The sequence below is a fragment of the Vulpes vulpes genome, chromosome 11 (genome assembly GCF_048418805.1).
Source record: "Vulpes vulpes isolate BD-2025 chromosome 11, VulVul3, whole genome shotgun sequence".
Lineage (NCBI taxonomy): Eukaryota > Metazoa > Chordata > Mammalia > Carnivora > Canidae > Vulpes > Vulpes vulpes.
Window position 1 is genome coordinate 92,972,029 of NC_132790.1, and position 25,997 is coordinate 92,998,025.

At 37.0% G+C, this 25,997-nt stretch overlaps 1 protein-coding gene across 1 annotated transcript; it reads left to right on the plus strand.

Annotated features, from left to right (window-relative positions):
- Positions 1-543: 543 nt before the first annotated feature.
- On the plus strand, positions 544-24,470 carry LOC112932821 (protein PROCA1-like). The gene is made up of 3 exons (XM_026015788.2): positions 544-646; positions 14,109-14,261; positions 23,595-24,470. The coding sequence occupies exons 1-3, from the start codon at positions 544-546 to the stop codon at positions 24,419-24,421; spliced, it is 1,083 nt and encodes a 360-aa protein (XP_025871573.2). The 3' UTR covers positions 24,422-24,470.
- Positions 24,471-25,997: the final 1,527 nt, after the last annotated feature.

Below are 25,997 nucleotides of genomic sequence, written 5' to 3' on the forward strand. Positions count from 1 at the left end.
TCCAACTTGATTTCAGCTGAGGTCATGATCTCAGGGTCACAATCTCAGAGTCATTAGATTGAGCCCTCTGTAGGGCTCCATACAAGGAGTTTGCTTAAGATTATCTCTCCCTCTCCCTCCACCCCTCCCATCCATGCTCTCTCTAAAATAAATAAACAAATATTTTTAAAAAATGAAATAAAATTCCCATAACAGATTTTAGATATGTAAAACTCAAGAGAAAATATGGATGCTTTATAATAACTGTCTCATTTTGATAGTAATATATTTAAGGGTATTATAATTTGTGAAGTATATGTGAGATTGTCAAGAAAAGTCCCTGACATAAAAGATATGATAAATGTTAAGTAAATTGCTGAACTATTAATATATTAGCTAGTATAATTTATTCTGAATTTTTCTTTAGGTTTTATTTAGCTACAATGAATAACCAGAAAAAAGTATTATCTTAATCCTAACCCAAGACTTGTTCTTCCTGAGGACCCACACTTGGTTTTAGGGCAGGGCATTGTCACCATCTAGACAGGCTCAGTCTTAGGAAAAATGGAGACAGACAGTGGATTCCGTGTTACTGGTCCCTCAAGGACCATGAATTGGCTCCACCACCTCCTGGACAGGGCTGCAGTTCGAGAGAAAGGTGTAAAAGGTAGGACAGGATTTCAAGTTCTACCATAGGAGGAAGGACATGTGGACCAAAAGGATTTATCACACTTCCAGTGAGGTCTCACCAATCCTTACATGCAGAATGTATCTCTTAGAGGCTTGTTCCCTCCAACAGTCTACTAAAAGAAACAGAGGCCTAACTATAACTGGCTTAACAAACTTTAACTAACATTATTAAAGTATTCATGTGAAAACCATGTAACAGGAAGAAACTCACTATGGAAAAATCTTGGTGAAGAGAATTCTAAGTAAAGAGAATAGGGAAGGCAAATGTCTTAAGAAACACACAATATTTGAGAAAGCAAAAGCCAGGGTGTCTGGAAACAAAGATAAAGGCAAGGAATGGAGTGAAATAATCTGGAAGTCAAATAGCAGATTAAGGAGAACCATGGGTGCCATTGTAAGGAGCATGAATTCCATGCTAAACGCAACGGGAGGTCAGGCCTGAAGAAAGAGGCCCCTCTTTGTCCATTCCAACACTACCCCGGATCTTCCTTTTCCAGGATCTTTTTGCTGTACCTGCCCTAGGTTTGATTGGTGGGTAATCATCAAAGGATTCCAGTTGCTCTGCAGGAAGGTTAGAGGAAGGTCTGCTGTCTAGGTACAGAAATGACGTTTCAGACAACATAACACCAAAGATTGATTCAGTAACCAAGCAGCAGCTTCCCCCATGTCTTCAATTACCACTATTTCCTTAATACACCCCCTTTTTTCAATCAAAGACAAACTTCTTAATCAATTTTTGTTTAGTTTCTTACTTTCCTCATAATCTTTGTGTTCTTATGATATTCTATGTTCCAAATACCATGCCATATATTGCCAAGTCTTATTTTTAAATTATTCCTTAGAAACACCAACTCATGAAATGTCTCAATAATATCTCCTCCAAGAAGAGCATGAGTTGACAAAATATTCACGGAGAAATGAAGCAAATGTGATGTGTCTTCTATTTGATAAAAAACGGAGGGGCTATTCCTAAAGAAGTAAAAAAAAAGTGCAGGCCTCTTCTTGAAAAACTTATTTTCTCCCTTTGTGTTTTTTTAATTTTTCCATCAAGAACTTTATCACTAGGACAGATCCTCGGTATGAAATATTTTAGACCTCTAATTGTTGAGGTAGATGTTTATTAAGGCACTTTTATGTCTCCCTTAGGAGAATATCTATGCATTTTTCCATCATTGGTAACATGTAAGGATTTTCTTGGAGAGTCTAGTACAGAAAGGGTTTTTTTTCTGGAAACAATATGCAAAGTATTTGTTCAGAGAGAGAGAAGAGAGATGTGGAGAGATGGTAGTACCAAGATCTGTATATTTAGTATATTAGTAACCACAAGTGTAAAATATAATTTGAATGCTCTACACAGGTTTTCTAGAATGCAAACTAATCTGTACTTTCAGAAAAGGGTCAATAAAGATATTCCTGCATGTTGTAGAATGACAAAAACAGGACTGTCCACCTAAGAAATCACACTTCCCAGAATATCCTTTTTCCCAAAATCTGTATTCTCTATTAAGGATGCTATAAGATAAGAGTACCACTGTCACTGTACAGAGCTATCACCTAAACATCCTTGCCTTTAGATGTGTTTTATAGGTTTACTAAAAGTCTAGGGTGGGGGCACCTAGATGACCTAGTCAGTTAAGCATCTAATTCTTGATTTCAGCTCAGATCTTGATCTGAGGGTAGAGATTTCAAGCCCCACAATTAGGCTCCACACTGGTGTGGAGCCTATTTTCTTAAAAAAAAAAAGTCTAGTGTGGGTAAAATACCAAATATATATAGATGAATTTTAATTAAAGTTGGCATAAGTTTATATAAAATATAGAAATAAATGCATTTTTAATAAAATTATTTTCTTAGCCAAAAAAAAAAAAAAAAGCTTTTCAAGCACCTGTAGTCATACCAGAAACTAGGGGAACAGTTAGATTCTATTATCTCACAGTGGAAATTCTTTCCTCCTCTTCACTAATTTTTTCTGACTTTGGAGAAATTGCATTGATTTATGTCAAAGAAACTTCTGATTATTAAGTTGAGATTGCCTGTTTTTGAGAGCTTAAATTTAGAAGATGCCATAGACAACTTGAAGAACTTATGGTCAGAAAAAGAGAGATTTAAAAACCATAGAGTATTCTGTGTTGATTATCTTGAACTATAAAGGATATTTTATGTAAAATAGCCATGGCCAAGGAAAGCAGGGTATAGACCTTATTAGTTTATAGCACAGGGGTTTCATGTTGTGTTTGTGTGTGTGTGCGTGTGTTTGTGTGTCTGTGTGTCAAACATATGCCTTGAAATTTTTATCACGTAATTGTGTAAAACAAACCATCATACATAGTAATTTTGCACTGGTACCTGTAATATCTTGCAATTATCTACAGCATAAGAGCATACAGGCAACATATTCAGATTAAAATCTAAGGCACTAAAAATTTTTAAAAAATCAAATGACACTTACTAAATTTTTCCATATGAAAAAAACTGAGGTTTTAGAAATGCTCCTAGATTTCAAAATCTTATTTTCAGGTTAACAAATTCTACACACATACAAACTCACACACACACGCTTCATAAAGCAGGCAATTTATACACACTGAGTAACTGATATTCTCTATAGAAAACTTCTAAGTTAGATGTTAAAACATCTACATACATGTATATGTACAACACACATAAACTCTCACACATACAAATTAGCCCTGCTTCTTTTGGGGGCTTGGGGGGTGGGGAGGAGAATAAATTCATCTGAATCTCCAGATATTATGCAATTGATTGACTTAATTCAGACCACTATTCATCTATCATAGCCTCAATAGACTCCAAACAGTATTTCTTAATGCTATTGAACTATTTTGATTCCTTTTTTATTGTGCTTTTTAATTTTTAAATAAAAATGTTCTCTGAAAGCTAAATAAGTAAAATGTATAGATCAAAAAATCATGCTGTACATGTTATTCAGTGATATACTTGAATTATTTCTCAATAAATGGAAACAGTATGTCCTAACTATAAAAGTAATACTTATTAGATGCATAACATTTAATAGATGCATGTACAAGAAACACCAAAAAAAAAACAAAAAAAAAATCCCAAGCCTGTTGATCACACTTACCAGAAACCACTGCTATTAATATTTGACAAATATTTTTATGTGATATAGTTTGGTCTCTAATCCCACTCCCCCCAAGACTACTACCATGAACTTTTGGATGTATATCCTTACAACCCTTTTCTATGAAATCATTTAGCCTGTAGATAAGATACACACTAAGGTGGATCCTTCAAACCAAAGCCAACGAATGCTGGCCAACCCTGAGCAACCTGTATGTCACCCAGCCTTTTTGTTGCCTCATGGTGCTGGTGATGCTCTGAGCAAGATTACCTTCCCTGCCATACTAATACAACAAGAGAAGAAAGCCTAGCCATGCTGCAACCTGTCCACTTCTGTGCCCACACGCTTGACTACCAGTGCTCAATTAATGCTGCATTTAAAAGGATAAAAACAAAATCCAAGTCTGAGAAATCTGAGAAGTGAGTCATTTAAAGTTAAAATGAAACTCTGAACCATAATGGTGACATAGAAGCCTCTTGAATTTCCCTCCTCCCACAGACTAACACATATATAGTTATACATGAAGCAATTCACTTTTTGATAAATCCGGGAACTAGCTGAATGACTCCTAGACACTGGACAACTGAGAAAACCACCACACCAAAACAGGTGGAAAGGCTGACTGGCACCCCAATTTTATGACTGCCATCTGAGGGATTAACACCCAATCACCTAGATCTGATATCCGAAAGAGAATGTATTCATGAGTCCCACAGGACTACAGCAAAGAAAAAAGCAATCCTTAATAGACACATAAGCACTTGTATCAAGAACATGTTAAAACATGTGTGTAAACACAACCAAGTGTTGTATATTGGTTTATGGGGCATTTCTAACAATGAACCACTAGAGCAAGAAATTAAGAAAACAATCCCACTTACAAGCACCAGAAAGAATAAAACATTTAGAAATAAATTTAACCAAGGAAGTGAAAGACCCATATACTGAAAACTACAAATACTCATGAGAGAAATTGAAGAAGATACAATAAATGGCAAGATATTCCATGCTAAATTATTGGAAGAATTTTTAATGTTAATAGGTCCATTTCACCTAAAATTATCTAGTTTCAGTGCAACCCCTACCAAAATTCCAAGGGCATTTTTCACAGAAAGAAAAAACATCCTAAAATTAATATAGAAGCACAAAGGACCCCAAATAGCCAAAGCAATCTTGAGAAAGAACAAAGCATCACACTTTCTGATTTCAAACTATATTACAAAGTGATAGTAATCAAAACTGTATGGTATTGGCATGAAACAGACACTCAGATCAATGGAACAGAATAAAGAGCCCAGAGAAAAACCCATGTATATATAGCCAATTAATTTACAACAAAGGAACTAAGAATATAGAATGCAAAATGATAGTTTCTTTAATATATGGAGTTGTAAAATCTGGACAGCCACATCCAAAAGAATGAAACTGGACCACTGTCTTACAGTATACAAAAAAAAAAATTAACTCAAAAAAGGTTAAAGTCTTAAATATAAGACCTAAAACTAAAATTTCAAGAAGAAAATATTGGGGTACACTTCCCGACATTGGTCTTGTCAATGATTTTTTTTTAGATTTGACAACAAAAGCACAGGCAACAAAGCAAAAATAAGTGGAACTACATCAAATTAAGAAGTTCCTATACAGTAAAGGAAACTCATCAACAAAATGAAGAGGCAATCTATGAAATGGGAGAAAATATTTACAAAAAAACATATCTGATAAGAGGTTAACATCCAAAATGTACAAGGGACTTGTAAGACTCAAAAGCAAAAAATAAAAATAAAAATAAAAATTGGAAAAGTACTTGAACAGATATTTTTCCAAAGAAGACATACAAATGGCCAACAGGTACATGACAAGGTGCTCAACATCACTAATCATCAGGGAAATACAAATAAAAACCACATTGAGATATCATCTCACACCCGTTAGGATATCTATTACCAAAAAAGACAAAATATATCAAATTCTGGCAAGGATGCAGGGAAAAGAAAAGCCTATACACGGCTGGAGGGAATGTAAAGCAGTACAGTCATAGTGGAAAACACTATGGAAATTCCTCAAAATTTTAAAGTAGAATTACCATATAAGGGGTGTCTGGCTGGCTCAGTCGATGGAGCATATGACTCAATCTCGGGATTTGAGTTCAAGCCCCACATTGGGTGTAGAGATTCCTTAACAATAAAATTTTTTTTAAAAAATTACTGCATGATCCAGCAATCCCACTTCTGAGTATATAACCAGAGGAAGTGAAATCATCATCTCAAAGAACCATCTTACTTTCATGTTCATTGTAGCATTATTCACAATAGGCAAGCTCTGGAAATGACCTACCAACAGATAAATGGGTAAAGAAAATGAGTATATATTTATTTTATATTTATATATTTATATAATGAAATATTACTCAGCCTTATAAACAAGAAAATCTAGCCAGTTGTGACAACACAGATGAAGCTGGAGGGAATTACGCTGAGTGAAACAAGCCAGACACCGAAAGACAAATACTGGACAGATATTTATATAGGAAATCTAAAAAATAGTCATAATCTTAGAAACAGAGAATACAATTGTGGTTCCCAGGGCTAAAAATGGGAGAAATAGGAAGTGGCTGGTAAAAGAGTATAAACTTTCAGTTATAAATGAAGTAGATCTGAGGAGCTAATATACGTGGGATGACTATAGTTGATAAGGTTGTATTTTATAATTGAAGTTTTCTGAGAGTTAGAATTAAGCATTCTCACCAAAACAAAACAAAACAAAAAAAGATAAATAGTGAGATGATGGATGTGTTAGTCAACTCAATGGTGGTAATCCTTTTACAATGTGTACACAGATCAAATCATCACATTGTACACTTTATACATATTACAGTTTTGTCGATTATAACTAAATAAAGCTGAAAAAAATTAAATGAGCTAATGCACATAAGTGTACTGAATAAAAAAGTGCTATGGGTTGCCTGGCTGGCTCAGTTGGTAGAACACGCAACTCTTGACATCAGGGCTGTGAGTTCAAACTCCATGTTGAGTAAGAGACTACTTAAAAATAAAAATCTCTTTTTAAAAAGTGTAAAAGTCTAAGGGAGAAAAAATGTTGAAGTTTCTTCTAGGTATTCTATTTCCCTAGACTTAACATGTCAGTGATTTAAAAATATAAAGCTAATTCTCTTTTTTCTTATTTTATTTGATAAAATAATCAAATTTAAAAAAAATCGTTTTTCATTTAAGAAATAAAGCTAGTTTGTGTTGGATTTATTAATGTGACCTTAAAAACATTTCTAATGTTTCCGGGGCACCTGGGCAGTTCAGTTGGTTGAATGTCTGCCTTCTGCTTGGGTTAGGATCCCAGAGTCCTGGGACCAAGCCCCACGTAGGGCTCCCTGCTTCTCCTTGTGCCTGCCCCCTGCTTGTGCTTTCTCCCATTCTCTCTCTCTCTCTCAAATAAATAAATAAAAATTTTTAAATATTTCTAAATTTGTCCTCATGTAAAAAAAAATAAGGTGTTCATCACTATTTTAGAACATTAAATTACCTAATTGTATCTACTTTTTACTGATATTTGGTGATGTAGTAAAAAAGACACAATTGATTCTATAAGTGTACATGCATTAATGTGTGAAAGTTTGTAATATTCTAGAGTAGAATTTTCTCATGATAAGTAGGATTCTATTTTTATAATAAAATCCAAAGTGTCAGCCAGACATTATACCCAAAAATTTCATTTCTGGCATGTCAGAAATTGCATTTTTTCAGAAAAAGTTTGAAAACTTAAGGGGCAAAGAAATATTTCCCTGTGTTATTCAGATTACATGAGACCCAGTCATATTTACAATTGTGTATTAGGTAGCTTTTCAGGACTCATAGATATAAAGAATAACACTAGTGCTACCCCTCACTGAAGACTTAAACAATCCAAATGTGTTAATCAACTTGATGGTGGTAATCCTTATACAGTGTGTACGCTTTTCACTTGTTCAATTTTCCCTAGTATGTGATTTTTAAAAACAAAAAACTCTTACCATTGAAGACTAATATTTCTAGATTCTCCAACATATGAAACTTGGCAAATTATTCAGAATAAGTCAAAATTTATCAAATACAAGCAGTTTGCCTCTGTCTATCTGCTCAAATATATTGATAGTTCTTTTTTGTTGTTGTTTTTTTAAAATTTTATTTTAAGTAATCTCTCCACCCAACATGGGACTTGAACTCACAACTCCAAGATCATGAGTTACAAACTTACTGACTGAGCCAGCCAGGGCCCCTATGCTAATTGTTTTCTAGAACAAAAGACAAACTACTAAAATTGCCTCTAAAAGCCTATTAAATACTGATTCAGTTATTTTTTAAGTCTCCTAGTTCAAATAATACTAGCTATAGCTTCTTGTAAACATCAAGAAAGGGATAATCTATGTCTTATAAAAATTGCTACACATTATAAAAAAAAAAGACTGGAACCTAATCAATTAATTTTGAGTCTAACAGGACCTTGATACATAATAGAGCAACATTAATTGTTTTTAAAAAGAAAGCTATTAAAAGTTACTGAGAAATCTCACCTAAGAGATAGGTACAAATTTTAAAAATCTAATTATTAGTAAATCAAAATTATGATGATGAAGTAGACCTTACATCAGAAACACATGATAATCCTGCATCAGGAAGGCTATTAATGTAATACAGCATACTGGCAAAATAAGGATGAAAAACCATGTAATTACCCCCATAGGAGTAAAAAACAAAAAATAAAGTGAAGACAAGAATGCCTTCTATGACTCTTTCTATTTTACACTGTATTGTAGGTTAGCCAAAGCAAGAAGACAAGAAAAAGAGCTACGATATAAGAATGAAGGGATCAAAAATTTATTTATATACATGGAAAACCCAAGAGAACTTATAGGTGGTGGGGGAAGGGTGTTAAAATAAGGGAATCAATAAGATTGCTTAATGAAACATCAATCTACAAAAATCAGTAGTGTGCCTATACACCAGTACAAACCAGTTAGAATATGTAATAGAAAAATAAAAGATACCATTTATGATATTAATAAAAACTATATAAAACGTTTATGGAAAGAGTTGTGATGCAATACCAAGAAAGAAACTTAAATAAATGACCAGGTTAATGCATAAGAAGACTCTCTATTTTCAATAAGCCTATTCTCCTTGAAATGAAATTTCAGTGCAATTTCAATCAAAATAGCAAGAAAATGCTAAGTTTATCTAAAGTTCATAATGATAATACCAAAATGATAAGAACAGCAAGATAACTTTGAAACAGAACGAAATCTGAGGAATTTCTCAACCACATATCAGAACTGTTACCAAGCTGTAATAATAAAATGGGAAAAAATTAACATGGATTTAGAAAAATAGACCAATGGGGTAAGATAGAGTCTGTGATTAGCAGACCTACTCATGTATCAATGTGATCTGATATATGACAGAAGTGTGATTTGGCAATAGCTAGAAAATTTGATGATGTGTATACTTATTAACCAAGAGTTTTACCCTAAGTAGATACCATAGAAAAATTATCACAGAGGTACACAAGGATACATATTTTAAAGTAATACATTTGAATCAACAGAAGTGTTTGTAGCATAGGAATAGATCGATAAATTGTGGGTTATTCATAAAATGAACTAATATTCATCAGCTGGAATAAATGAGCAACATGGATATACCTCAGAAGTGTAATGTTGAGTCAATCTCTCATACATTGCTGGTTGAAATGAAAATACTTTAACACTTTCAGAAAATAATTTTGTAGCATAACAAGACTCTTAAACATATTCATGTTCTTTGACTTGGAAATTCTGCTTGGAAACTATCATAACTACATTACTAGAAATATGGGGAAACCAAATGCACAAATATATCCATCATTTTGTTATATATAACTGCAAAAATAGTACAAGGAGCATAAATAAAACATGGAAAATTAGTGAGGTAAATTATGCATATCCAAATGGAAGAGTACAATGTATCCATTTGCAATAACAGGAAAAAGCTTATGATATAATATCATAGAAAAAACAGAATACAAAATTATATATCCAAGGCAATTGTACTTTATGTTAGGGATGAGTTGCTGAATACCACACGTAATTTAAGACAACTGTTCTCATTGGAATAAATGACAATGGAGTGATGAATTTACAGAAAATATACATCTACAGTCATGATAGCATATTTTTACCATATATTTCTTTTATGTTTTCAGCCTTATCACTCCCATTTCTCAGTAATATCTCCAATATGAGAACTGGGTATCATCTTGATTGGCCTCCTTCATGGTGTTTTAGCCAGATCAAATTCCATCCCAGTTATTGATTTTCAGGCCCATATTTCAGCACCATAACAACCCACCATTTGAGAAACACTTGAAAGACAATGTAATAAGATCCTAAAAATATTTTAAACTATAAAAATTGGATAAGGGGATCCCTGAGTGGCTCAGCGGTTTAGCGCCTGCCTTTGGCCCAGGGTGTGATTCTGGAGTCCCAGGATCGAGTCCCATGTCGGGCTCCCTGCATGGACCCTACTTCTCCCTCTGCCTGTGTCTCTGCCTCTCTCTCTCTCTCTCTCTCTCTCTCTCTCTCTCTGTCTCTCATGAATAAATTCTTAAAAATCTTAAAAAGTGGATTAAAAAAACTCAGCTCAATTTTTGCCAAAACCATTTATAGAATTTTGGATATATGTATATATCAATAAACTACAGCATGTTTCATGTGATGCTGGAAAAGATGGTGGGCATTTCTATTTAGCAGCTAAAGTGACACTCTATAAGAAAACAGCATAAACCCAGTTTATATTCATGCCAACTTTAAAATTCAAATAATAGATTTTTATATTTATTCCAGCAGGTTATTTAAATATATGACCAATCCTAAATGATACAAAGCCCAAATCCAAGTTTTATGCCGTAATCAAAATTAACTTTAAAAAATACTAAATCAAGCCCCAAAGCAATATTGTAATAAATCTATAGTGGGTTAAATTACTACCCCAAAAAGACATGCTCATGCCTTAGCCCTCAGAACATGTAAATGTGAACTTATTTGGAAAAAAAAATGGCTTTTGCAGATATAACAAAGGGTCTTGAATGGAGAGCATTCTCCACTCCACTCTCCACCTATCTGGATAGGTGCTAAATCCAATCAGAGATATCCTTATAAAAGACATCCAAAGAAGAGACACAGAAAAGAAGATAACATGAAGAGGAAGGCAGAGACTGAAATGCTTTTTTCTACAAAAAACACCTAAGAACACCCGGAGCTGGAAGAGGCAAGGAAAAGAATATTCTCTAGAGCATTTAGAGAGACCATGGCCCTGCTAACACCTGGATTTTGGATCTCAGGCCTCCAAAACCATGAAAGAATAAATTTTTGTTGTTTCAAGCTACCACAATTGTGATAATTTGTTAAGGAAGCAAGAAGAAACTAATACACCATCCTTTCCCAGTTTTCTCTTTCTTTAAATAAAATCTGCTAATTTATAGTAGCAAAAATATGCCTTTATAAGTATGCACTAAACTTTAAGGGTTAGAGGGAGGCCTGGGTGACTCAGCAGTTAAGCGTCTGCCTTCAGCTCGGGGTTTGATCCTGGAGTCCTGGGATGGAGTCCTACATCGGGCTCCCTGCATGGAGCCTCCTTCTCCCTCTATGTCTCTGCCTCACCCTTCTCTGTGTCTCTCATGAATAAATAAATAAAATCTTTTTTAAAAAGCTATAAGAGTTAGAATGGAAAACCCAGGAAAGAACAAACACACAAACAAAAAAACCCAAAATATATAGCAAAGGACTGCCAAATCAATACAACTCACACTTTCAATCATTCTGACAAGGGTAATTTGTCATTCATTCTAATGCTTCAAAATAAACTAATTCCTGGTTTGCAAAAGAGTTACAGCTTTAGAAACATGAAAGCCCCTCAATATATTTCATCATTAATTCTTCCCTAAAGATGACTTGATTATATTAAATTTCTATAAGAATTATAGTGCTTATGATTGAGAAAATTTATCATTGTCTGTACATCTAATAAAACCCAGCAAATTCAAAAGATCATAGAATTCTAGATAAATACGTACTAGAAAAACATAATAAATTCTGCCTTTTAACTTTATTCTTTTCCAAAAAAGAAATAAGAACAGAGACACACTTTCTGGTTTGTGGCAGGACAAATCTCTAAAATATGTGCATTCCATTTGCAGCTCACCACTCACCTCCATTTAAACACCCTCTGACATCCTTAGCATGGCATTTCTAAATAATAATTAAACTCCCAGGGGCACCTGGGTGGCTCAGTCAGTTGAGCGTCTAACTCTTGGTTTCAGCTCAAGTCATGGTCTCATGGGTCATGATCTCATGGATTGCCAAATTGAGGCCAGAGTGGGGCTCCATGCTCAAAGAGGGGGAGTCTGCTTAAAGATTCTCTCCCTTGCCCCTCCCCCTACTTGTGTACACATGCATATTCTTTCTCTCTCTCTCTCTCTCTCTCTCTCTCTCACTCTGTTAAATAAATAAATATTTTTTAAAAATAATTAACTGAACTCCCCAAATCTTATCAAGGATCCAAATTGTGAAAATTATTTTATTGACCAGACCATCCAATGAAGTAGTATGCCTAATAACAAAATGACCAAAATTTTTCTATTGTGCATATGTATTACTTTTTAAAAAGAATAAAAACCACAAATAAAATAGACACACTTGAATTTAAGACTGTTTCCTACAAGATAGTCTCGACCAGTATTGTTCCCTCCAAACCCTGGGGAAAGATTTCTCCAGGTGCTAGGACAACTTTCCACCAGTATCTTATTTGTAGAGTGGGTAAAGAGATACACTGCCAAAGGAGTTTGCAGTTCTGGAGGCTCAGTCAGCCAACATGATCTAAACCCACTCAAAGTCTCAGCCTACATCTATTTTGGAAGGTTTTATAGCCCTTAGTCCAGCAAATTCTGCATATTTCTTTTTTTTTTAATTCTGCATATTTCTTAACCTTAAACAACCCTTTCATCTGTTCACCTTTCTTTGCCTGAAGTATAAAGTCACAAAGCAGGGGGATAAGAATTAAGGGGTAGCAGAACACAAAGGCAGCTAATTTGGTCTAGACCATGTTGATGGCGGTAAAGGTAGAGAGCTGGACCTAAGAAAAAATGCAAACATAAAAACATTATTTCACATACATGCAACTAATAAAAAGGAAAGGAAAATAAAGGGAAAGCAAGCAAAAGAGAGAGAAGAGACAAAGGAAGTGAAGGAAGAAATGATCTTTCTAAAATTCACAACACCATGTAATTCTTTCCAAGTATAAGTAAATTTCTCAAAAATTTACACTATCGCATTAGGCTCACCAATAACCTCTTAGTTGCTAAATCTAAGTCTCTCTTTAAATATTTCCTTTCTTGGCTTCACTCCAGCATTTGACTGCTTCAATCCTAAAATATCCATCTTTTGTTCTCTACCACCCTTGACTACCTTTATTGCACTATTCCAAACAATCCCTCTTTTCAATGACATGAGAACATTCTGCTAATACATTGTTCAATAGAAAGAAACTGAGTATATATAATTTTAACTATGCAAATATACAATGCATATCACATAGTAAAAGACGCTAAGAAAACACTAAATGTGACCATTATCTCAAGTGATAGACAATATGAGCAATCCTGCATTGTTCTTTTATTTTTCCTTGATTTGTCAAAACAACTTAATAAAGCAACATTTAACATGAAGCAACAATTAACATACACATACAGATCGAGAGCTGTCTCTTCACACAAAGACCTCTCTTTCATTCATACCAAAATTAGGGTGACTTTTCCAAATACATAGGACAATTTCATTCTTAGGTATTTACTCAATAGAAACATATACATACATCAATCCAAATATATGCATAAGAATGTTAGGAGCACTATCATGGGTAAAAACCCTAAACTGGAAACTTCCCAAATGTCCACCAAGAAGAGAATGCATAAATAAGCTGTGATACACTCATAGAGCAATGAAATGCACAAACTACAACCACATAACAAAAATGGGGGAAAAAATCTCACAAAGATGATGTTCAATGTAAACACCATACACATACATACTCTAGATTCCACTTATCTGAAATTAGGAGCCAGGCAAAGCTCATCTGTCATGTCAGGATAGAGACTGTCCTTGGGAGCCATGAGCATAGACGAGGCCACAACAGTGGCTTTTGGGTGCCACTTATTTATTTGAAGGCTGCTTACATGAGTGTGTTCAGTTCATAAAAAGCCAAGCTGCACACTTGTCATTTGTGCTTTTTTCTCTGGATGTGTGTTATCTTTCAAGAAATGTTCTCAGCAACTCAGCGAAGAACTATTGCCATCTCTGAATTGAGGAGGTATCACTACTATGTTTCCACATGGATCATGTTGCTCCCCTTCAAAAATGTCTGGATCATATTAAAGATAGCTGCACCTCCTCCAGAAAACAGTGACAAGGGTAAGCTCAGTTCAAAGGCTAGCTTTTGCAGGCAGGTTTTTTTGTTTTGTTTTGTTTTGTTTTTTGTTTCAAGATCGAACTCTTTTGAATACGTTGCCTCTGCAGAACCTACATGTGCACATCAGTAGAGTTCCACTCCTGAAATGTTTCCCTTGGTTCTATTATCCAACTTAATGCTGATGCACAAAAAAAAACTGAAAAACACTTTTGAAACTCAAATGAGGTGAGGACAACAGGAAAGCCAGAGGTCAGAGGAATAAATGAAACTCATGGGCAGTCTAGTCAGAAAATCACACGTTGAAATCTGAACTCATCCCCTCATTAGCAGCATAATTTTAGAGAAGTCGTTTCACCTTTTTCAGCCTCAGCTCTCTCACCCGAACAGACTATTCAGTGAATTTTCTTATGGGACAAAGGTAGGAAACAACTTTGGGCAGAGGAAATGTTCCTCAAGTTAAAAATAGAATATTTCCATCGTGCTTCACTTAAAATAATAATACTGCAATATAATAGAACATCTGTGTTTTATGGAAAACTACTTTGAGACCATATTTGCCTCACCTGTTTCTGTGTTATGTTATTTACATATATGTGTATGGTTGCTTATAAGTCTGCACCCATTCCTTATATTAAATGGGGAAATTTTGAGAGCGCTATTTATTCATTTCTGACATTGCATTTGAGAAAAGTGAGACTATTAATGTAAGAAGCAAAGTCTTAGCTCATATTGATAAAAACGATACCTCACTGAATCTGAGCATCTTAGAAGGAACTCCCAATGTTCAATGAAATGTTCAAGAATGGAATTCTCATTAACCTTGAACATCCTCCAGATGCTTCTTTGATAATATTAACTACCTCAAACACCATGTGGTTTCAGCCCACTGACCCATACAATACATGGTGTGAATGCACATGTGAAAGTTGAAATCAAAGTTTGAGAAAGGTGGGTTGCCCAATTTCAGATGAACCTCTCCAGACTCAATATTTTTGTTAGCCCTTTATTGAGTGAAGTTCACAATGTGTTTTACTTTTTCTTTAGTTACTTGCCCAGATGATGGGATCATGTGTTCTATGTTGTCTTTAATTTTAAAGGCAGCCAAGATAGCTGGATAGCAGGAATCTACAGCCTCACATAAGGAGTTTCTGCAACATTTTTGTAGCCAATGATGATCATATCTAAAATATTACTAAGATCCTTAGCTCTAAAGGTAAAATTAAGGATAACAAATTACTCTTAATATTTAAACTTCAAGAAGCAAAAACCAATGGGAGCTCCATGAAGACAGGAATTTTTGTTCACTTGTATATCTACAGCACCCAAGACAATGCTTGGCACAGAGTGGCACTCAAAAATTGCTGAATGAATGAATGAATGAATGAATGAATGAATTACAGGTTCCTCACTAGCAGACAAGGAAACTATATTGCTAAACTTTGATTTGCCCACCAGACTACTCTATGAAAGTCTGGATTTATGTCTTTTCCTTTTAATACTTTTCTGTGTTTTCTCCAGTAACTTTTCATATCTGTTATTAGAAATAATTTTCAGACATTGATTATACCAATTGCCTTCTTTTTATAAAATATAATGCTCAGGATGAAATTCAGTACCACAGCAGTGGGATAATGAGAAAAAGTATAGTATTTCCTTCCTTATTCCGGACACTGTACTTTCAGCTTTTTTAAAAAAAGATTTTATTTATTTATTCATGAGAGACACAGAGAGATAGAGAAGCAGAGACACAGGCAGAGGGAGAAGCAGGCTCCATGCAGGGAGCCTGATGGGGACTCGATCCCGGGTCTCCAGGATCACGCCCTGGGCCGAAGGCAGGTGCTAAACCACTGAGCCACCCAGGGATCCCCCTACTTTCAGCTTTTAATAAAAAAAGAATCTTCAGATTATGCCAGTTTGTTGTTGTGGCTGTTGAAAGCAGTACGGTAGTTATTTTATGGTGAAACTGGAGTTAACTGAATTCCTTTGACCAGATACAAACATGCTAATGACTGTATTAAGAACCAAATGACAGGATTTACACTGATCTCCATGATTTTTTAAAAGTCAGGCTTGTCCTAACTCTTAAAGTCTTTTATAAATTATCTGGTAAAGACATAAACCATCACTGGTGGAGCAGTACCTTAAATGTGATCATGTAAGTCCCTTTCTTATAGCTGAATTGTACTTGTTCAAAACAATATGCCCTCTTAGAAACAATGGAAGGTTTGGCAGGCCCTAAATCCCCAGAGATTCTACAACCAGTCCACAAATACTTTTCAGTGAGTTTCGCTAGGACTTTAGGTGCTGGGCTCAGTGTCTGCACAGTGATTTGTCGAGTTCAGGAGGTACAAGATCACAAAGAAGGAGCAAAAGAGAAATGGCCGAAATACGAAAAAGGCAACATTCAAAAGGTCCTCCCTGCTGGCACTAAAGCTAGAAAGAGAAGTCTTGGTCACAAATGCTTAACCTTCTCGTAGCAATTCCTTGCATCTGTGGTCTCTTTCGTTCCTGTGTTCCTAGAGCTTCAGAAATAATGGCACACAGCGTATATACTCCTGTTGATGACCACTGAGTCTTCTCTATTCGAATAAGTTCTTCCTTACTCGATGAACCAGTGGAGTCGTGAAATGGTCTCATACTATCCAAAAGATTTTTCCCAAACTCCTTTTTAAGCATAAAACTCTCATGACTCACTGCGTATCTTTTCACATATACATTTAACCTTTGGTTTGTCACTTCTGAAATCTAGATTAACATACACACTTAGGGGGATTCTTACTGTCTTTATATTTTTCTGCTTTCTCTGAAACAATGAGCAATACTTAGAAGGTAGCTACTTAATGCCGTGTGATGGTGGTGGTGGTGGTGGTGGTGGCAATCATGAAGTATAAATTAATTAACAATATGCTCTCAAAAATGCCCATGAACTCATATTTTAAGGAAAAGTGCCATACACAGAATATTGTTTGAAATGTTAGTTGTAATTGTCAAAAAAAGGAAAATAGCTAAATCCTTTTTTAAAACCATTTAACAAATATTTATTGAGCACTAGTCTAGGTGCTAGACATATGAGAGTAAACACCACTTCGTAGAAATTCCATTTCTTTCTTTCTTCTAGCTCTTTTCTCCCCCACCTCCTCATAAATGTTTTCCACTGACAATAGGACAAGCATTTATTATTACTCAAAAAATAATTATAGAAGGGTGTCTAATTGGCTCAGTTGGTTAAGCGTCTGCTTTCAGCTAAGCTCCTGATCCGGGGATCCTGGGATTGAGTTCAGCATTGACATCAGGCTCCCTACTCAGCAGGGAGCCTGCTTCTCCCTTTCCCTCTGCCCATCCTCTACCACTCTTGCTCTCTCTCAGATAAAAAAAAAATAAAGTCTTTAAAAAATAAAAATAATTCTAGAAAAACAGCATAAGTTCTATGGTCTACAAAATGTAAGAATAACCATGAGAATGTGCTATATTCTTAACTATGACACCTTGGACAATTCTTTTAACCACGCTGAACTGTTTTTCTCACCTAGTGATATGAGGATAACAATATCTAATTTAAAAATTAAATACTGAGACGCCTGGTGAGTCAGCAGCAGAGCATCTGCCTTTGGCTCAGGGCGTGATTCCAGAGTCCCCAGATTGAGTCCCACATGGGGCTCCCTGCGTGGACCGTGCTTCTTCCTCTGCCTATGTCTCTGCCTCTTTCTCTCAGTGTCTCTCATGAATAAACAGATAAAAATCTTTTAAAAAAATAAAAATAAAAGTTAAATACAGAGAATAGACTGGTAGTTGTTAAACAGGTGGGGGTGGTTGCTATCTATGAGCAAAATAGATAAAGAGGATTAAGACATACAAACTTCCAGTTATAAAATAAATAAGTCACGAAAAGGAAAAGTACAGCATAGAGAATATAGTCAATAATATTGTAGTAATGTTGTGTGGTGACAGATGGTGACTACCCTTATCACGGTGAACACTGAGTAATCTATAGAATTGTGGAATCTATATGCTGTATACCTGAAACTAATATAATCTTGTATGCTAATTGTACTTCAATAAAAAAAGTTTTTTAGTAATCTGTGGAGATAATGTATATAAAGCTCCTACTATATCACATTGTACATAACATGCAATAAATGACAATTGCAATTATTAATATCTAGCAGAACACAATTTCAAAAGATAGCCACAACTGTATCTCCAACCACACAACATTCTGCAATAAGACCTTGTTATTCTCCCATTAAGAGAAATATATTTTTTCACACATACCCCCACCCATAAATCGAGGCAGCCCTATGACAGCTAAAGTAACCCTGTATCATATCTAGATGGATTCCTTCTCTAGGTCTGGCAATTTCTACTTGCTTTCTTTTAGAGCCCTGAGCTGCCATATAAGAAGTGTAGTCTACTCTGCTGGCGAGGGGCCACCTGGAGAAGCACTATGGAACCAGATGTGAAGCTGTCTGTGTTGCCCTGACCCATCCAGCCTTTGGATCATTCCAGCCTCAACAGCTATTTGTGAGCAGCTCAGTCCAATCCACCCCCAAACATGGAAGATAACAATAAATTATTGCTTTAAGCCACTAAGTTTTGGGGTGGTTGGTAATGATGGGTGACTAGAAGAGTACTGTATATGAAGTGACATAGAATCTTTCCAATTCTTATTTGACCTTTGTATTTATTATAGCTAAGCATCCTCTTCTCCAAAATTTCTTTCCCTTTGTTCTTGCTCTCTGCTACCTCTCCCTTCTTCTTCAATGTTGCCATTCTTTGGGGCTCCAAACCATATACTGATGACCCCAATCATATATATCCAGCCCAAACCACTCTGTGATGTTGAGATCCAGTTAACTACATACTGGGTGTTACTACTTGAAGTCTCACATCTCAGGTAAGGGATGTTACCCCTTTTCCGCCATTACCCCCATCCTATTCAAAACTTGATCCTCTCTCTAGTGCCCTTATCTCGTCAATGCACAACTGTCACCCTCTAATTGTTAGCCAAAGGACTGTCATGCTTCTCCCTCCCTCCCACTTACCCTCATCCAAACATGTGATTAGTTAAGGTCTCGTCATATACATCTCTTAAGCATCCCTCAAACCCATTTACGTCTCTCCACCTCCATTTGCCTAACTAAAAGTTTCCTACTATTTGGTCTTTATTTAAAAGGCATTTCTTTTCCCTAACCCCATCAGTCTAGATTAGGTCTTGGCAGATATTGTGTACATCTTTTCTTGTAATATCATTACAAGGAAATTAACAGTCCTGCATCTGTCTTCTCTACCATATATCAGATTCCAGGAAAGAGAAACCATGTAAGTCTTCTTTAGTTCTATTTCCACTCCTGTTGAAAGCACTCAAAGAATATTGTTGAGTGAATAAATGATTGCAAACACAAACTATACAGCTGCCAAGGTTCTTTGCATGGCTACAGTGACTAACTAGAAGTTTCATGGGCCCAAACTCTAAATGCCAATCTAAAATATAATATTTTATTTTATTAACACATAGAATAAGCACACATTTTCCCTATTAGTAGTCAGGGTGCTAAGACCACTAAATACAAACCACAAAAAGTGTTCATTGATTTTCAAACTTATATGCTACCTTTCAACTTCTGTGGTATTTTTCTTTTACTATGTATTATTTATATTGTTTTCAACTTTTCTTATATATTGGTTTTATCACCCCAACTAGATATGAAATGAAACATAGGTTATGACATGTATATTTTTATATCCCTCTGCAACTACCTCAGCCCTTCGCACATAGTAGATATTAAAAAGCAGTCTTAATTTTATATCATTTATATATAATAACCTATATATAGATATTATATATCTATCTATATATAATATCAATTTCATTCCAAAATATGTGACCTTTTAGTACTTGGGCACAATTCCTTTTTATCCAAATCAAGGGCACTCCAAATCCATTCTACTATTCCAAGTTAAACTCATCTGCTTCCCCTATATCTTTCAAACAAAAGAAACAGATGGTAATGGCCCAACACTCTCACAGTTACCAGAGCTATTTTTTTTTAAGATTTTATTTATTTATTTGAGAGAGAGAGAGCTCAAGCAGGGGGAGTGGAAAAGGGAGAGGGAGACCCACTTAGCATTGAGCTCAAGGTGGGGCTTGATCCTGGGGCCCTCCATGATCCAGGGATCATGACCCGAGCTGAAGGCAGATGCTTAACGGGCTCAGCCACCCAGACCCCCCACCAGAGCTATTTTAGATCACAGGATCCATACATCTTTAAGGATAAATGTCAAATTCAGTCTAATTTAGAGTTAATTTCATGCTTTAGTTATTCCTGCATCCAAATGTTTAAAGTCCTGCTCCTTTCCCTTTTCTTATTAAGACCTAAGGAATTAATTTCCATATTCATACAATCCAGGAATTGTGCCTTCTCCAAATTTTACCACTGGTGTAATGTGGTAGAGTACTCTTCCCTGGAAAATCAAGAGCTGGTGTCTCCTAGATGCCACATTCAGGGCCAGTCTTACTGCAAAGAGAGCAGTGTGTCTTGTGTGCTCTGAAAAGGGTTTCAAGAGCATCCTCTCTCTGGATGCCTCCTTTTTGTTCACACCTAGCTCTGTTATGGCTTTCCCATCCCTTCATCCTTTATGTTACTCCAAGCCACTCACCTTCCAAGGTTATTTTTGAATTGTTACATCAGAATTTCATGTTGTCAAATGACAGGCTTAAGAAATGGAAGATTATGGCTTTTCATTTGACAAAATACAGCATCCATTCTCAATTAAAAAAAAACTCAACAAAGTAGGCATAGATGGAACATACATCAATATTATAGAAGCCATACACTAATTATCCATAGATAATATCATCCTCAATGGGGAAAAACTAAGAGTTTTTCTTCTATAGTCAGGAACAAGACAGGCATGTCCACTCTCACCATTACTATTTAACACAGTACTGAAGTCTTAGCCTCAGGAACAGGGATCCAAATAAAAGGCATCCAAAGCAGCAAGGAAGAAGTCAAACCTTCACTATTTGCAGATGATATACTTTATGTAGAAAACCCAAAAGACTCCACCAAAAAAAAACCCCTGCTGGAACACATGAATTCAACAAAGCCACAGGATATAAAATCAATGTACAGAAATCTGTTGCATTTCTCTGCACCAATAAGGAAACAGCAGAAAAAAAGAATCAAGGAATTGGTCCCCAATTGCACCAAAAACAATAAGATACATGGCAATAAACCTAACCAAAGAGGTAAAAGATTTGTACTCTGAAAACTATAGAACCCTTATGAAAGAAACTGAAAAGGACCCAATGAAATGGGAAAACATTCCATGCTCATGAATTAGAAGAACAAACATTGTTAAAGTGTCTGTCCTACACAAAGCAATTTACAAATTTAATATAATCCCTATTAAAATACCACCAGCATTTTTCACTGAACTAGAACAAAAATTCCTAAACTTTGTGTGGAACCACAAGAGGCCTCGAATAGCCAAAGCAATCCTGAAAAAGGAAAAGCAAAACAGGAGGCATCATGATTCTGGACTTCAAGCTATATTACAAAGCCATAGTCATCAAGATAGTATGGTACTGGCACAAAAATAGACACATAGATGAATGGAACAGAAGACCCAGAAATGGCCCAAAAGTACATGATCAACTAATCTTCAACAAAGATGGAAAAAAGACAGTCTCTTCAACAAATGGTGTCGGGAAAACTGGACAGCAACATACAAAAGAATGAAACTGGACCACTTTCTTACACCATACACAAAAATAAATCTATTTATTAAAAATAAATAAAACCAAAATGGATGAAAGACCTAAATTTGAGACAGGAATCCATCAAAATCCTGCAGGGGAACACAGGCAACAACTTCTGACCTCAGCTATAGCAACTTCTTCCCAGACACATCTCTTGAGGCAAGGGAATCAAAAGCAAAGATGAACTATTGGAACTTCCTCAAGATAAAAATTTTCTGCACAGTGAAGGAAACAATCGATGAAACTAAAAGGCAACCTATGGAATGGGAGAAGATATTTGCAAATGACACATCTGATAAGGGGTTAGTATCTAAAATCTATAAAGAACTTATCAAACTTAAGCCCCTGAAAACGAATAATCCAGTTAAGAAATGGACAGAAGACATGAATAGACATTTTTCCAAAGAGTACATCCAGATGGCCAACAGGCATATGAAAAGATGCTCAATATCACTCATCATCAGGGAAATACAAATCAAAACCACCATAAGATACCACCTCACACCTGTCAGAATGGCTATCATGAACAACTCAGGAAAAAACAGATGTTGGTAAGGATGCAAAGAAAGGGTACCCCTCTCATATCATTGGTGGGAATGCAAACTGGTGCAGCCACTCTGGAAAACAGTATGGAGGTCCGTCAAAAAGTTAAAAAAGTAGAACTACCCTACAACCCAGCAACTGCACTACTCAGTACTTACCCAAAGGATAAGAGAACACAGATTCAAACTGGCACATGCACCCCAATGTTTATAGCAGCATTATCAACAATAGCCAAACTAGGGAAAGAGCCCAAGTGTCCATCAAGTGGATGAATAGATAAAGATATGGTACATACACACACACACACACACACACAAATAGCCATGAAAAAAGAATGCAATCTTCCCATTTGCAGCAATGAAGCTAGAGTGTATTATGATGAGCGAAATAAGTCAATCAGAGAAAGACAAACACCATATGATCTCACTCAGATGTGGAATTTAAGAAGAAAACAGATGAGCATATAGGAAGGGGGGAAAGAGAAAAAGGAGAGAGGGAAACAAACCATAAAAGAGCCTCTTGGCTATAGAGAACAAACAGGGTTAGTGGAGGAAGATGGGTGGGGGATGGGCTAAATGGGGGATGGGTACTAAGGAGGGCACTTGATATGATGAGCACTGGATGTTATATGTGAGTGATGAATCACTTACTAAATTCTACTCCTGAGACCAATATTATGCTATTTACTAACTAGAATTTAAATAAAAATATGGAAGAAAAAATACACTAAGAGAATCACAATTCCATATATAGGTACATGTTCAGTTTTTATTTCCAAACGTTATAAATTCTCTTTCAACTTTCACATGAAGGAAAAAAAAAAAAAAAAACAGATTTCAGTAACACAGATAAACGAAGAAATGGAAGATTTTTGACTTTGCACATGAGTGAAAGTTTTTTGACATAGAAAGGTCAGCTGGGGTTTCCCAGTGACAGCATAAAGGCTTCATATCAGGAACACCTGAGTCGCTCAGTCAGTTAAGAATCTGACTCTTAGCTTTAGCTCGGGTCATAATCTCAGGGTCTTGAGACAGAGCTCTGTTCTGCTCAGAGAAGACAAATAGCAGCAGCTCCCGAGATGTGGGCCCAGCCTGCTCCCGAGATGAGGGCTCAACATGTTTCAACATCATCCAGTCCCCTTGCTTTGAGCTCATCCCAGAGGAGGAGTGTGTGGAACGGTTCTGGTATGGCTGGTGCAAAAGCTATAGGCCTATCTCTGTGGCCGTGATCCACCATCCCATCCACCATGACTGTGGGGCAGATAATCTGAATGAAGACGAGGAGGAGGAGGAAGAAGAAAGCAAGCCCCCCATTCCAACCCAGGTGGGGCCGCCCACCACCACCACACCCGCTGACCCAGTTATGGGCACAATCACAAGTACCCCGGATTCAGCAGCTCCCATCACTATCTGGCGCTCTGAGAGCCCCACAGGGAAGTCCCAGGGCCACAAGGTGATCAAGAAGGTAAAGAAGAAAAAAGAGAAAGAGAAAGACAAGGAAGAGGATACAGATGAGAAGCCAAAGCCGAAGAAAAAAGTCAAGAAGGGCAAGTTGATTAAGAAGAAAAGCCCGGTTAAATCGGAATCTTCACCTCCAGACCTGAGCCGGTCAGTAAGCCCGAGAGAGTTGACCAGGATGTCAGAGTCCAGCCCAGATAGCCGGGGAGACCTGGAGAGTGAGGACAGTTACAATGACCCCAGGCGGGAGGAGCCCTCCAGCGAGGATATCTTGGAGTCTTCGTCCCCCAGGAAGAGAGAGAAGAACGCCATCCAGACTAAGAAACCTGGGGCAAAGGCCTCACCAGTCAAGAAGGTCAAGAGGAAATCTCCCCCAGCATCAAATCCCAATCTCAGTTGAGGCCAGGGCATCCAGGGTGAAGAATAAATGCGATCAAGCCTGTAGCTGACCCCCTGCTGCTGTTCTCTCTCCCTCCAACCTGTCCCTTCCCAGGGGAGGGGGTGGGTTCTGGGCGCAGCAGGAGTCAAGGGGCCAGGGGCTACTGGGGTTTTGGAAGAGTAATTTGTTCCTCAGGACGGAGTCCATGGGAACAGAAGGGAGGGCAGAGGCGGGGCACAGCCTGTTTCTCTGTAACATTCTAGGCTCAGGGCAGAGCACATCTGGATGGGGTGGGAAGGAGGCTCCCCATCTTTTGGGAGACTGGTCTGTGAAATCCACTCGGGGATAGGCAGTGCTGTCTGCAGTGATACCCCTAATAAATTGAACCTTTTAACCCACAAAAAAAAAAAAAAAAGATGGCTAGGTCTTCAGAGGAAGACTCTGAAGTGGTGGGGATCATGCTACTGACGCAGGATCTACAAAATCCAAAAGCAGGGAGAGTGGCCTTTCAGGGAATAACTCTGCACCAGTCATCCGTACTTGACCCCAGGTCAACCTGGTGAGTTTCACAGAGCAACTGGCAACTTTGGGGGTAGGGTTTGTCACATAAAAAGGACTTAAAACAAGCAGCTAGAAGAAGGGAATGGCAGGAAACTGCTCCAGGGCTCTTAGGAATCGAGGGCAGTGCCGAGGGCTGGGTGGACAGATAGATGCACAAGAAACAGCACCAAAGAGGTTTCCTGTTCAGCAGTCAATCGGCGAAGGGGAAGAGGATCCAGGAGGCAGTTGAAGAGAGCAAAGGTGGGGTCCTGAAGGCGAGTCTCTGGAGGCTGAATCGGAAGAAAGCCCACACGCTGGGCACCAGTGATGAAACAAAACTCTGGACCCCAAATGGGGGAGGTGAGAGATGGGGGTGGGTGTAACAGCCTCACAGTAGCCGTCACAGGGCCACAGGGAAATATATGGCCGCTAGGTCAGAGGGCTCCTTCCAGCCTGGATGGGAAGGCACAGTCTCACAGAGGAGGTCCATTGACGCCTGGGTGGTAGAAGGCACAGAGGTCCTCATATCGACAGTGGCCCTTTTTGGCAAAGTGTCGGCAGACGGGGCGGTTGGATTTGTCTTCCATAACTTGGGGGCCATCATTGGGCGGGCAGGTATTTTTGATAAGAGACCAACTTTTGAGCCTTCGGGGATTTCTCTGCTCTTTGTGAAAGCCTCCTCTGGAAGGACCCCCATGGCCTGGTCCAGGAAAAGGAGGTTCAGTATTGGCCCCCCACAGGAAGGCTCTGTTCTCAGTACACGGAGTAGGCTTGGGATTCTCTGTCCTTCTCCCTCTGCCCCTCCCTCCTATTTGCATTCACACACTCTCCCTCCCTCTCTAAATAAATAAATCTTTAAGAAAAATAAATAAATAAATAAATAAATAAATAAATAATAAATAAATAAATAAATAAAAAGTCTTCAGATCAAACATTAGTTCATGTGTGGGACATGAGTCACACAGAGTTTTCTGTTCCCTAAATATCATATTAAAGCATAAAATTTGGGAAAGCAAGTCTTTCTGATATGTGAGATATTTGTAGGATTATGGTAAGA

What these genes read in the sequence shown, in the direction of transcription:
- LOC112932821 (XM_026015788.2), top strand. Translation starts at nt 544, where the DNA reads ATGGAGACAGACAGTGGATTCCGTGTTACTGGTCCCTCAAGGACCATG. An exon ending in TCGAGAGAAAGGTGTAAAAG is followed by an intron (nt 647 to 14,108) that starts GTAGGACAGGAT and finishes TTATCTTTCAAG; the next exon opens with AAATGTTCTCAGCAACTCAG. An exon ending in TCCAGAAAACAGTGACAAGG is followed by an intron (nt 14,262 to 23,594) that starts GTAAGCTCAGTT and finishes CAGGGTCTTGAG; the next exon opens with ACAGAGCTCTGTTCTGCTCA.